This window comes from Megalops cyprinoides, chromosome 21 (genome assembly GCF_013368585.1).
Source record: "Megalops cyprinoides isolate fMegCyp1 chromosome 21, fMegCyp1.pri, whole genome shotgun sequence".
Taxonomy (NCBI): domain Eukaryota; kingdom Metazoa; phylum Chordata; class Actinopteri; order Elopiformes; family Megalopidae; genus Megalops; species Megalops cyprinoides.
This window is the reverse complement of record NC_050603.1, coordinates 11,906,956-11,920,999: the sequence shown is the minus strand read 5'-3', so window position 1 is coordinate 11,920,999 and position 14,044 is coordinate 11,906,956. Positions and strand designations below refer to the sequence as shown.

The 14,044-nt window shown below is 45.2% G+C and overlaps 1 protein-coding gene across 2 annotated transcripts; it reads right to left on the bottom strand.

The window, feature by feature from the left end:
- Nucleotides 1–832: 832 nt before the first annotated feature.
- On the bottom strand, nucleotides 833–13,480 carry LOC118796601 (phosphatidylinositol 4-phosphate 5-kinase type-1 alpha-like). 2 transcript variants are annotated; one of them, XM_036555585.1, is made up of 16 exons: nucleotides 12,695–13,480; nucleotides 7,659–7,693; nucleotides 7,203–7,292; nucleotides 6,532–6,662; nucleotides 5,887–6,004; nucleotides 5,446–5,598; nucleotides 4,843–5,142; nucleotides 4,219–4,436; nucleotides 4,048–4,134; nucleotides 3,633–3,681; nucleotides 2,908–2,992; nucleotides 2,612–2,782; nucleotides 2,208–2,310; nucleotides 1,869–1,931; nucleotides 1,695–1,782; nucleotides 833–1,440 (listed from the first exon to the last, which is right to left on the bottom strand). In XM_036555585.1, the coding sequence occupies exons 1-15, from the start codon at nucleotides 12,738–12,740 to the stop codon at nucleotides 1,698–1,700; spliced, it is 1,734 nt and encodes a 577-aa protein (XP_036411478.1). In that variant the 5' UTR covers nucleotides 12,741–13,480; the 3' UTR covers nucleotides 833–1,440; nucleotides 1,695–1,697. The 2 variants fall into 2 exon arrangements, with proteins under 2 accessions (XP_036411478.1, XP_036411479.1); XM_036555586.1 differs by having other exon boundaries at nucleotides 834–1,440; nucleotides 4,048–4,131.
- Nucleotides 13,481–14,044: the final 564 nt, after the last annotated feature.

The following is a 14,044-nucleotide window of genomic DNA, read 5'->3' as shown; positions in this document are numbered from 1 at the left end:
ACTTCATGATTTCATGATGCAAAAGGACATATCGTTTGGCATCTTTAATGCAAAATCATGACGCAAGTTCCACGATGCTGTTTACTTGCACACTTGTCTTCAGCTTCAGTATCTATAAACGTGGCTGAATTCTTCCAGGAAAACTGCAGCTGTACGGTGTGAGACTTGCCTGAAGATGTTGTCAGCACTGTTCTGCTCTATGCACCTCTACATTGCATTTACTTGCATCTGTGCACACATGGTTCCGTCACCGAAAAGAGATTGGACAGGAGTGTGCAGGACTGCTATCCATAATACATCCACCCACCATCTTCAACTGCATCACTCTCAATAGTTCCAATAGTAACATTCATCACAATGTTCATAGCAATTATAATAACCTAAATAATAACAAAAAACATGAAAAGACTTGGGGGAAAAGAACTAGAGACCCTGTTGTGCTGAACCCAGGCCTTCCCCCATCCTCTGGCTTGGAGAATGGGGGTGGTCAAGGAGTGTAGTCCTGGGTCACCCCTGTAGAAGGTCTCATTGTAGTAGGGTTGAAGCAGAGAATTACAAATAAATAGGCCTCGAACCACACTATATCTTACAATATGGTGGTAAGCCATTCTACCCCACTACAAGGCGGAATAATACTATATTGTGTCGTACAATAAAACACTATGAGATAGTACTGACAACTACAGCACAAAGAATATTAACTGTAACCTACGCAGAGCAGGTACAAAATCAGTTTAAGGGGAAAGAGGGTCTGAATCTATATCAGGAATATTTGGCTATTGTAGAAAAGGCTGATTTTCTCTGTTCTTCTCTACAAAAGGCAACTTTCTAACAATTACAATCATTATTCTCTCCTCCTTTCAACATGGCTCCCCTTGTATATAGATTTAATACACCTGCAACCCAGGTTCTATGTACTTTCATGAGCTATGCACTGGTGAGGAGCACAGCACTGTAGGATTTGAACTTGCAACTCCAACGACTTGCAATGTCAAACATACTGACATCTGATTAATGGAACACATTCACACACCAATATCTACACCTGCATTTGAACGTAACTCTTAGCAAAGGCACCCCCACACTTTCTGTAACGCTGCGAGACCTTATGAATGGGGCTGGACCAAGGGTTTGGAAAGCTGAAATCAGCTTAGTGCTTCTGCACTGGGATACAGCTGTAGCTGATGCCACTAACTGCAAACTTAGTGTCAGGCAGGACGTCCCTGCAGACAACCAACCACCTTTTTCTTTCACTTTCTCTCTCCCCATCTCATTTTTCTGCCTGATCTCTGTTACTGCCTTGCTGGTGCTCATACTTGCAAAACACCCTCAGAGAAATGAGGGATCATCTTTTTCTTTCGTTTCAGTCTTTTTCCTCTGTGCACTCTTCTTTCCGGTTCCCTCTTTTTCAAGTTTACTTTCATTCTTTCTCTTCTTTCTCTGTAAAAGAAAGAGGGGGTAAGCTGGTGAACGCCACTTTGCATAATGCAAATGAGCACAGCACCTGTGACACCCCTAACCCGCTGTTTAGCAGATATACATGTCTAGGGTGACAAAGAACTTATTACGTTTTATTTAAACAGACGAACATATACTGAGACCAGTGAGGTTAAATACTTCCGGTACCAAACCCGCAAATGTTTTGGGTTAGAAGCCTGCTCCTTACCAACAGCACATAGTACTACGACACTTACAAATCAGATGCTGGTCTCAGGAACAATGTCTTTGAGTGAAATAGCGTCCTCCCCTCCAGAAAGCTCCTCCGGGTCCACTGCATCAACACTGGGAGGAAAGGAGAGATCAGAGTTAATGAGCTAGGATATGTGTCTGACAGATTTACACATCAGGATTGCGCATGCCTCTCTCACCTGTGGGGGGCACTGTGGTCTTGGTCAGTGCTGGCTGACTTGTGCACCTCCACTCCTACTGACCTGCAGATAGGCAGAGATCGCAGTGGATTCATTGTGGAAAATCAGTTCAGATGAGGAAGACACAGAGCAACACGTCAGAGTCATCTGCAGCTAGCTTGTTCCATTCTCCAAGACCACCGCCCTTGTGGAGAGGGACAATTTGCAATGTTTGTTTGGTTGCATTGAGGAGATGAAGAGGGATCAAGGGATGGGGTGATGGGGTCTGACAGCAGGAGGAAATATGGGACAATGAGGTGGTGCAATGGAGATCCCATGAAAGGAGTGATAGAAACAAACCTGAGAGGAGGAGAAGAGGTGGCAAGCCCTGTGCTCTCCTTATTTTCCGATTTGTCCAAGGGAGGGGTCTTCGGTAGCAAGTCAGGGCGGCCTGACTGCATGCCTACAGAAATAAATAATATCAAGTGGGGGAAATTTTAAAGCATTCCATTTCCTGAACATATTTCAAATTATTCCACAAACTAGACGCTCTGCAAGTGCAACATCTCCCATCAACCTCTTCCTTTTAACTCTTCTACTTCCATCTCCAATTCTTCAGCCCTTCAACCCTTTCGCCACCTACTAGCAACCTCCCTCATGTCCTCCCCCACGCCTCCCTGTTTCTTTATGCCTCTGACACTCTCCCCTCTTCCGCGAACGCTTCCTTCATCTTCTCAGGCCCCTTCTCCCTGGCTCCTACTCACCGCTCTCTCCCTCTGCCTCCGAGTGACTGAGCTGAGAGTGATAGAACGGCCGGCTGTCCGCCGAGTTGCCGCCCGCGTGGGATTGTGGGCCGGTGCTGCCGCCCGTTGTGTTGGCCCTCCTCAGCATGCCCTGGCCTCCGGCTCGGCTCTTCTTCGAGGGGGAGGGCTTCACTGTGGGGCGAGCACAGGTGAGGGGCATGAGTCTCTCAAGACACAGTGACAGACAGACAAGACAGACAGGCAGGCAGATGTTTGAAGACAGGGGTCAACATGTATAAACACACAGCAGGACTCACATGGGATTTTCTTGAAGACGGTGTTGCACATGAATCTCTGGAACCTTTCTGCATAGAAGCCAGGTCTGTGCACAGACACTGTGTCCTAAAGCAGAAAAACCATGGCCTCATTTCAGCACCATACAAGTCGAAATAACATAACATTCAAATCAGCAAAAATCATTTTTTGTTATTTTTTTTTACTGTCAGTTTATTTCCAAAACAGTCAAAATGGGAGAAAACTGCACACATATACAAGAAAGTCTGGCTTTCATTTTGGAGAACAAAATGCATGCATTTCCTTTTGTTAGAGCACTGTTGTTTGCAGGCTAAACCAGTGAATCATAACCACCATAATGCTAAACACTATGGCAAGCCACAATTACCCAGGAAAGACAGTTTATAGATATCTATGTTTATAGATACTGCCACTGAAGACAACTGTGCATTGTAGAACTTGCACCATAATTTTGAACAAAAGATGCCAGAAAACATGTCCTATTGCATCATGAACCCATGACATGCTACATATCCCATTCTTTAATAATGCTTCTATTGTCATTGAGAGGGAAAAAGAATGTAGGCAGTCATTTTCCAAATGACCCTTTCCAACATTCTGAATTTCCCCAGCATAAGACACTTCATTTACTATGATCTCGGTACACACAAAATTAGGGTGGAAAAAATCTGGAAAAAAACAGCAGGATTTAAGAGAAAATGAAAGCCTGAAATATGAGGCATCTCACCCCATCGTGGACCAGGGCCTTCCAGGAGTGTTCAAGCTTCTTCATAAACCTGAGGGCGAAGGAAACGCTGGGTAAGTATGGACAAGGAATTTAATTCTAAGACTGTGGGCTGGGGCCTGCTGGTGGGGCCTGAGATACTTGTGTAAAAACACACTATACACCTTCCACAACCAGACACTGCACCATTACAGACACTACACCTGCGTTTTAAATATCTTTGTATATTAAAATAGCATCTGCTATTGCAAATACTTTGTACATATATGAAGCCACATGAGAATGAAATCACTCAATACGTGGATCACAGGCTTGGGAATTTATGAACTAATGATGAAAACACATGCGTATGCGCGCACACACGCATTTCCACTAACTGAGTCAGCCGCTGCACTCTTCCTGCTGTAAGAACCCATACCTGTAGGACTGCAGGATGTCGATGACCCCGATGAAGACCAGCAGCCTCTCCCCTTTGCCGTTGCGGGCCGGGATCCCACCCAGTCTGCTAAAACACGAACTATCACAATCGGCACCAACAGAGGCAGCGACACTCAAAAGTATTCGTGGAGGAGAGGAAAGAGCCACTCACTGGTCCTCTGAGTCCTGGGGCCCCTTGCCCCGCACCTCCCCCTGGATGGACTCCATGGCAGTGCAGTACAGGGACTTCTGGCCCTGTGGCCTCCTTTGGTCCGGCGACACGGCCCCCTCAGTGGCCACGCCCTCGCCTGCCCGCTCCCGGCACGCCTGGTCCATGTTGTGGATCCCCACCAGCAGGCTGTAGTCCATGATCTTGAAGCTCTGCAGAAGCTGAGGTAGGGAAGCAAGAACTCAGTATAGCAGTACAGTATAAACATATAGCATATTTATAGCACTGAACAAAGTGATGCAGTATACACACATTTTGCAACAGTGGTACAGTATAAACACAAGCTTTTTCTTTGAGTGCCCTCAGCAAATTATGATAATATGAAAATAATTTCTTCCAGGGACAGAGCATCTGGATATTAACAGTGTGGCAATTCAAAATTAACCAAACATTGCTGGTAGGGTGAATGAAGTTCAACTATAATGGATAAACAACTCGGCGACTGCATACATTTGATATATATGCTAGAAACCTGGAGATAACTCATCCTACTTGTGGAGGGTCTCTGACATGCGAGACAGCTACAGTACAGCATTTACACATGAACGACACCTAGCGCACACTAACCAGGCAATCCCTCTGGATGGTCTTGCTCAGGGCGTTGTAGTAGTCCGGCTCCAGCAGAATCCCGTCAGGCAGGTCCTGGATGAAGTCCAGGTCCTTGAAGGTGGGTGAGGCCTTATCCCGCTCCTTGGCAGAGGCGCGGCGCTTGTAGGTGGAGCCCTTGAGGTCGTACCTGAGGTGCATGGGTACGGAGCGCGGCAGCAGGTTGTTCATCACCACGATGCGGATGTTCTTGCCTCCCGCCTGAACGCAGTAGAGCCCATAGAACTTGGGCAGCAAGGTGCGCTTGTTCTGGTTCAGGTTCTGCAGAGAGAGAGGGGGAATGGCTGCTTTAGTGCCCCGACAAGGACACGCTAACTGCTCAGAGAGGAGAAAAATACAGATATAAATACATGAACACAGAGACATACTCACTCACACATTGAGACACACACTCACTCGCAGAGAGAGAGAGAGAGAGAGAGAGAGAGAGAGAGAGAGACACAGATGCGCACATACTCACACACAGAGGCACACACGCTCAAACATAGAGACACACACATACTCACACACAGAGACACACACACTCACTCACATACAGTCCATCACCAGCGAATGCCCTCTCACCATGAAGTACCCCGGGAGCAGTTTCTGCAGAAACTCAGCCTCCTTGTGCTGCACGGTCTTGATGATGAACTCGTCGTCGCTGGAGACGTAGAACACGGAGCCGCTCGCTCCCGGGTTCGACAGCTCGATCAGCGACTCGTTACACAGGGAGTACTACCACAAAGAGAACCAACAAGCTCGTCAGCAACCTCACCTCCTGGGAGACTGGGAGCGAGCTGGCCGATATTGCATTTCCACAGGGATGGACAACACTGCAATGCGCCAAAAAATCTGAACACTGTGGACTATACAGACATGTAGTCACAATCCTGACTCCTCCCATTAGCCGTTTTCTCTTCTCCATGTTTTTATTTTCCTACATCATGGTATCTTTCTCCCACACTGTGGCAGAAACAGAAGAGAGGAAAATGTGACGGGAGGGAGGGAGGGAAAGAGGGGTACCAGGTAGTCGTCTGGCCGAATGCCGAACAGCTCTCGGAAGTAGCGGAAGGCGATGGGGGCATAGGTCTTGAATCTGAAGTCGCTGTACCGGTGGGCTGGTGTTAGGTTACTGCCCTCACTGCGAGAAAGAGACACACAGAGAGAAAGTCTATTTAGAAACTTACTGGTCGCCAAGGACAGATGCCCAGGCAGTGAAGCAGACAGAGGAAATGCAAATGTACAGATGGAGAGGAAGCCCAAGTAAGAGAAAAAGGGGTGGTAGTGTAGCATAGTGGAAAGGAGCAGCACTCGTAACCGTAAGACTGCTGGTTTGATTCCCTGCTGGGGCACTGCTGCTGTATCCTTGGACAAGCTACTTAACCCACAATTGCCTCAATAAATATCCAGCTGTATATATGGGTAACGTGAAAACTATAACGTATGTAAGTCGCCCTGGGGACTTAGGCTAAAATGCCTATAATGTAATGTGAAAATGAAAAGCAGCACAGACTCACAAATAGCACCCCCCCCCCCCCCCCAAACACAAACACACACACACACACACACACACACACACACACAGGAAGACCCCAGGGCTACATTCACTCTGAACAGCAAGTCAAAGCCACGTGTGTGTGCAGGACTGCTGTGCACAGTGCCACAGACCTGGGGAAGAAGATGCTCTCCACCACCACAAAGTCCTGCATGAGAACGTCCCGCTCGGCCTTCTGGCTCAGACTGCCCACTGTGTGCGTGATGCCCAGCTGGATGGCACCTTTCAGGGCAGAGGAGGTGGTCTGAGGGGTGCGGAGAAGATGTAGGAAAAGAGAAAGAAGATTACAAAAATGACATCCTGTAATCTAACTCCAGGGACCACATGCTACGACCGTCTGTACGGGTATACTTTCATTTTCATACAGGCAAGGTCTCAATGCTCTAAGTGTCAGAGTTACACCACAGAGAGAGGAAGCGAAAATTCCGAATCAACCATGAGTAACCGCCAACCAAACGGCAACTAAATTCATCGCTGTCCATATTCTGCACCGCCAGACTGACTCACTGGAGCTATTTCATCCGTACACGCATGCAGACGTATGCCCCTTTGTGTAAAGGGGCATTCGTTTGCATGCACAACGAATGGGTGCGAGTTCGAGGAATCTGCGCCAGATACGGTTCCTCTTTGCTTTGCGTCATGGCTTTTCTTCAAAGGCTGCAGTGTGTCTCTTACTTTCCCTTCTCCATTCCACATTTCTTCCCTCTGCGCTCGCGTGTGAATGAAAAGGTGTGCACAGCGCCACGCCTCAGTACGCTCGGGGCATGACTCCCTGGACTCTGACCTTCTTGTAGGTGGTCTCGCCGGTGGGGTCGACCCCTCTGTGTCCAATGGTCTTCTTCATGGTCTGAGAGGTGCCTGAGGAGCCAGGTACCTGAGAGAGGGGTGGAGGAGAGAGGGAGGGAGGGAGAGATGAGGAGGAAGAGAAACAGAAGGAGGGTGTAACTTAATAGTTCATCTGTGAAAAACATGTCACAGGGAATTTTATGTCTCCACTCTTACTTCCTTGCAACTGAGGCAATTTACTCAAAACTGCAGAATTGTTCTCTTTTATGTTCCTTTCTGAATCTGCAGTTTGAAAGGGAGGGACAGAGGGAGAAAAACTATTTGTAGTACATTATTCTGTACACTGTAGAACTGCTTCAATTAAATGGGGAGTAGATTCTACATTAAAAAATGACTTCATGATGAACAAAAAAAAATAAGAGTAAAAACCTCATTCCAACTCTGTTCAACTTACCTCAGAGGAAGCCATCTTCCTGGTCCCACCTGACCCTGTAAAGAGGGGGAGCAGGGGAGAGAGAAAAAAAGGAACACAGAAAAAGGGAAAGATGCCTTCAGATTACTTCAGATTCAGATTACTTAACTGCTTTTTTAGTTAGTGACATCACAAGTAATGACTTTTGGCCTGGCCAGAACCATGAGAGATATTGTAATCTTCAAACCTTTACCCAATCTTTTGCACACTTACCTTCGGTGAACCTGAAATAGCATATTTTCTTAATTAACTCACTGCCTTAAACAAAAACATGGGAAACAGTCACTTTGACACACAGACACTTTAAAGCACAGCTAGGCCTGTACTCTGAAAAATTACCAGTATACTACCACACAGTAATCAACAAAAATGTATCCCTAACTGAAAAATGAAATTGGGGGCCTTTCAATAGTTATTATGCTTGGGAAGTCCAATCAAACGCTGTCCCTGGGTTTTCCAGTCTGGAGTACAGTGTGCCCTATGTCTGGTCTGGTTACACTGTGGCATGTGCAGTTTGTCCCATACTTGCACTAATAAAATGTCACATATTTAACAGGCATAGTCTACACCATCGGTCCCCAACCACCGGGCCGCGGACCGGCACTGGGCCACGGCACATTCGGCACCAGGCCGCACGGAAAGGATAAATAATTTCTTTAATCGGTAAAATAAAATAATATTAAAATAATAGTTATATACAATTATAGGCTATTTGTACCTCATTACATTGAACTTGGTGCAGTCTATTGGTCCTTTTCGCACCACTCTAATATCTCTCACGCCCACAACAGTTTACAGATTTTGAACTTGAGTAACGCGCGCGCCACGAGTTCATCACTTACTATACGGCCTGCTTTAGCTGTGTTGCCAACTTTGTACTAGCTAGCTAGCTGACATGATTTAAAAAAAAAAAGTTGTTAAAATCAAGGCTGAATATCCTGAGAAAAGCACAAAAGCACTGAAAACGTTGCTTCCATTTCCAACATCCTATCTCTGCGAAGCGGGGTTTCCCGCAATGACGGCAAACAAAAACGACATTTACGGAGTAGACTGGACATAAGGAACACACTTCGGGTTGCAATGTTTTTAGTATATGGTCATTGAGAGAAATATGCACCTAACGTTTTTCTAATAATATCATCACGTTAGACCTACTACTAAAATGTTATGAACAGGCGGCCATACTAAAATTAAAGACGTAATCGATATTCCAGGCATGCCATGATACTCTCCAACAGGCAGGAAAATATTGTCTATATGAAACCGGTCCGTGGTGCAAAAAAGGTTGGGGACCACTGGCCTACACAGTACAGCCTGCACCATATATTCTGACTCTAGTATCATACAGCTGTCATCAGCTAAAGGCCAACACACAACAGTAGCCATAAAAATAGTAATATAGTAAAACAGTTAAAAAAAAAAAAAAAAAAAAAACCTCTATGAAATGCTACATTGCAATGTCTATTAAATTACCTATTAAATTGGTCAATCTTTCACTTGAAAAATCCCAGACAACCAGACTGACCATTATGTGGGCTCACCTACAGTAACTAAGGAACCCAAATTTTCAGCAAATAAAAGACAACAAGGTTAAGCTTATGCAATCAAGGTTGAAAACGCACACAAAATCAATGCAGCACATAAAAGTATATGCCTGCATATCTAGTGAACACTGAACAAAAGTACTAGTTCTGTGATCGTGGCATAGCAGGGTGGAGGCACACACATACTGTCACACAGACACGTGTGTTTCTGTGTGTTGTGGACACTGCAAGCTTTTGTGAATTCTAAGACAAAGTGACATGCACACCCACGCACACGAAATTGGGCTACCACCTTCAGCACAACGCCACACAAGCAAGTGCAACAGCGTGTAGATCAGCTACTTAGTTAACGACAGCTCTCTCCTTCTCTCTCTCTCTCTCTCTCTCTCTCACACACACACACAGCTCCCATGCAGGTACCTCGGCGAGAAGCTATTCTCCTCCACAACTGAGTTCGCAGGTCTGTGGAGCAACATAAGGGAGTTACAACAGGGGATTGTAGGCACACAAGGCACTGTCATGACTTGGCCAATACTCCATCATTACATTACATTACTGGCATTGAGACGCCCTTATCCAGAGCAACTTATATAGGTTACAATTTCTACAGGCTATCCATTTATACAGCTGGATATTTACTGAGGCAATTCTATGTTAACTACCTTGTTAAAGGGTACAATGGCAGTGCCCCAGCGGGGAATCGAACCGGCAACCTTTCAGTTATGAGTCCTACTCCTTAACAATGTACTACGCTGCTGCCCATTAGATTTTTATCAGCAGCACCCAAACAGCAGCCTGGACTGGTCTGCCAAATCTGCAAAGGGAATGTGGCAGCAGTCACTCTAAAATGGTCTCATCCTCTCCACCCTATCCATCAAACACACGCACCTGTGGGCTGCCACGTCTGTCCATGAACAGGGTGCATGTGCTCTTACTGCAGCGTACTGATTGAACCGCGTGACATACTCTGTCCCTTGCTAATTAACCTAATTTGCAGACCTAGAGTCAGGCACATAGTGATACAACTGGTCACTCGTTTCTTCATCATGTGAGCGACACAGAGAAAAACAGAACGAGTCAATGGCCCATTCAGACTCTCATTGTAACCTTCACAGGGCATAGGCCCTGGTAAGGGATTTAGGGGCCAGTATGGGATTTGAGGACAAGTTAAGAGATTATCTTTCCAGCGATTTTGTTTACGTCTTGATCAGAGTCAGAAAGCAATGTTTTGCTGGCTCAAAACTATCAGTCCTTTGTTTGGATGTTGTTTTTCTCCAGTCATGAGAGAAAAAGCATGAACGCAACTGTCTGAGCACTCTTACAGAGAGGATTTTGCATGGTCATACCTTTAACTGACACCTCTGCAGCTACTGTTTTACTGCTGTTTGTTTACTTAGTTAGGGATAACTGAGTAGCTGCAAATTAAAAATATTTGAAATTATATGTCAGTTTGAAATTTAAGGCCCGTCCACATACAAAGCAATTCGCTCATTGCCCATCGCTTTATAGCTGACAGTTGGTCGCTAGTGGACATTCCAGGCTTTGGTTGCCTTAGGTATCCCTCTTATATATTTCCTACCCCAAATGTTTTCAAGTGATACAAGCAGTAGCTGGCTAGTTCTACAGGACCACAAATATATCGCTAGTGTATGCATATGGACAGAGCTACGCTTCAACAGTGACAATTCACCCATGTTTAATTTCTTTTAGTTCGCAGATGGTACAGTTTATAGATCAAAGCCGTAACTTTAGGAACCAAAGTCGTGGACGTTGTCTCCTTGTGGGAAACATTTGGGGAACTCAGTGTTGGCGTCATCTGCCAGTCAACGGAATCCTTCGGTCCCATTGGGAGTCGCCTCAAAGCTGAGATTAGTTTAACTCGGAACCTTCCCACTTCGCGTCGCCAACTGTCATTTTGCTTGACGCCGCTGCAAGTCGACGAATTTCATTAACATTCCATGGTCTCTCGTCGCTTAGTCTCTTCCCGTGTGTACGGGGCTTTAGGCATGACCCCCTCTTATCGCCGCGAAAGCTGGCACCCACATTTTTAATGCGGAGATTCTTACAAAGGCAGCAATCTACTTCATACTGTTAATTTTCTGAAGATAAGGTTGATTTCAGCAGTTGTGTTTTCTACCTACCCCAGATGTTCTACACAAGATGCTGACGCAATCTTGGCGTCATAGTGAGGATCCTGGTGATATTGTGACACATTCTGGGCTTTGAGCTTGCCAAGAGTGTCCATACATTATTTTAGTTCAACATCTCAGAAATTTTAATGTGAATATGTAAAAGTACAATCTTTTTACAAATTCTGGTATTATAATCTACACATTATTATAAGAGCACAGCAACCAGCTGCTACAGATGGATGAAGCGAGCTCGCTTTTAACTCTTAACATTTTCTGGAAGACCTCCAGCAGAATAGCAACCCAACATTTACATTACAATCTACAGTAACAAAACCCCTAATGTCTTCAGAAGCAAGTTTTTAACACAAACAGAGGGAGAGGAACAGATGGAGGTCATGGACACAACAGGAGCCACAGACCTGGTTTAAGAAAGACTGAATGAAGCACTGAAATGTATGTTCAACATACTATAAATTGAACGTCCTTCAGTCCTATACCCTAGGACCCTCATAGCAATGCTTTAATCGGTTCTACCCAGAGACAGCCTTTTTTAAACACTGTTTGGAGGGGGGGGGGGTCTTTTATTTCGAAGGACAATCAGTTTGGTCAGCCAAACGAAACTGACGAAATACGATGGTTTTAACCAAACAGCTACTTAAAAAATCAGACTAGAATAGAAGCTGACATCGACCCAATTAGACCAACCCAAGGGAAATTACTTTAATTAGCTAAACCAATAATTTCATCAAGCCCAGAGACTGATGTAAGATTTCAACTGGGTTTCGTGTCACAGCTATATTTTAGTTTTTCCGTTTTGTCGCTGCAGAAAGATTTTTCAAAAATCCCCCTATATACACGTGTTGGAGAACTCTCAGCTTTCTTTCTCTCCGACAAAACATTCAAATATAGTCTCTATAGCATTTAGTGCTGGTCATACCTAAGAGGCATGGCAACTTAGGCAATTTATATCATTACCCTGCCCGCTAGTGTTTTTGCATCAGTTTTAAACAAATTGCGAGAAATAAGCAAAGAGCTTGCAAAGTTAGTCGACCAGCCAGCTAGCGGAGCAACGACAATAAAACAAAGGCATGTCAATAAAAATGTTTACAGCTTTGTTCTTCTAACTCACTCGGCTGCTCGCAAACTTTTACAGTTTACATATGGACAAGAAAAATTCCCATATTCAAAACATCAAGTTCTTTCGATTTAAATTACCCAGATAACTTCATTGGCCGGTCAACGTACAAAGCCCGCAACTGACTGCCCCCAGTATCCGAAACAAATGCTACCGTTTGACTGAATATGTTATTTAAAGAAATGACGTGGACTGGTTTACATTTACCTGTCGGACCCATCGATCCTGAAGCAGTTGGACCCGGTGACGCCATTTTGGTAGGTGCTGCTTGGTCCTCCACGGTGTTTTTATGTCTCGAATCCCGCTCAGGCCGTGCACAGCCCCGAACACTCACACCAGTCTGGCTGGCGGAGGACTACCCCCTTCCCACCGAACCTATCGGAATGCTTTCGTTTCCCTTTCGCTTCAAACAAGGACAGGATAAACAGTCAAAGCACTGCCTGCCTTGCTAGTTGTAATGAGGGACCCATGTTGATTTGCTGGATTGCTAGCTTGCATGGGGCTTGCCAAGCAGCCAGCTAACCCACAAGACAAACTGTACGGTTAGCTCACTAGCGTTACCTAGCTACGCCAGCTGTCTAGTTAGCTAGCCTTAGCTAACGTTATTATTACTTAGCACGCTAGCTGGCCAAGGCGTTAACGACGTAGCAATGTCTCGCTGGCTAAACGCACGAACTACCAGTAATTTTACGACAGACTGATTTTACATTCCTATCCTCTTTTCAGTCATTTATTTCGCAGGCAACCCAGACAACGTAAGCTAGGTAGCTTATTATGATCACTGCGGCTAGCTAGCAACAGATTTCGAGCTGCACAGCCACCTAAGCAGGACAGTACCACGGTAAATTAGCCAAGTATATTGTTTTCGTTCGTTTCCTCGGAGACTGGTAAGCTGTCTCTATATCATGTCCACCCCCCAACAACAACACCCAAGCGGATTTCTTTTTTCATCACACCAATCATGAAAACCCTTTCCACACAACCCCCTTAGCCCCCTCCTGTCCTGAGTATTGAGGAGCGGAAGTGACACAATTTATGCGACCGCCATCGGAAATGCCGTTGTTGTGACGTTCCCGTTTCCCTCCGGCAGGTGGTGTACGTCGATGGCTGTGATTCCACCCCAGTTCTCCGACTTCTCCCGAAGTTGGGTGACGGTAGTCGTCCTGGTCAAGTTTAGATCCATATAAATCGGATATGAAAAATTAAATTATACCCGGCCAGTACCCAATATTATAAGAAGTCTGTGACAGATGCCCTAAAAGTGTGTACCCATGAAATAAGTAAATTTTAATGCTAAATGCAACTCTACACAAATTAAGGATTACGGGAATGTAACCAGGATTACGATAATTTAAACTGCATTCTGTGGTAGTATCAACAAGTGATTGCTGCTGCAGTGATTTTCAGTTAATTGGCCATGTGAAATGAACACAACTCACATATTTCATGGTCCCTCTTTACAAAGTTTCTGAGAGTATTCTGAAGAATACACTTCAGATACAGAAAAAACTACCTTCATTTACTTTCATTATTGCAGGTAGGGCTCTAGTAGTTACG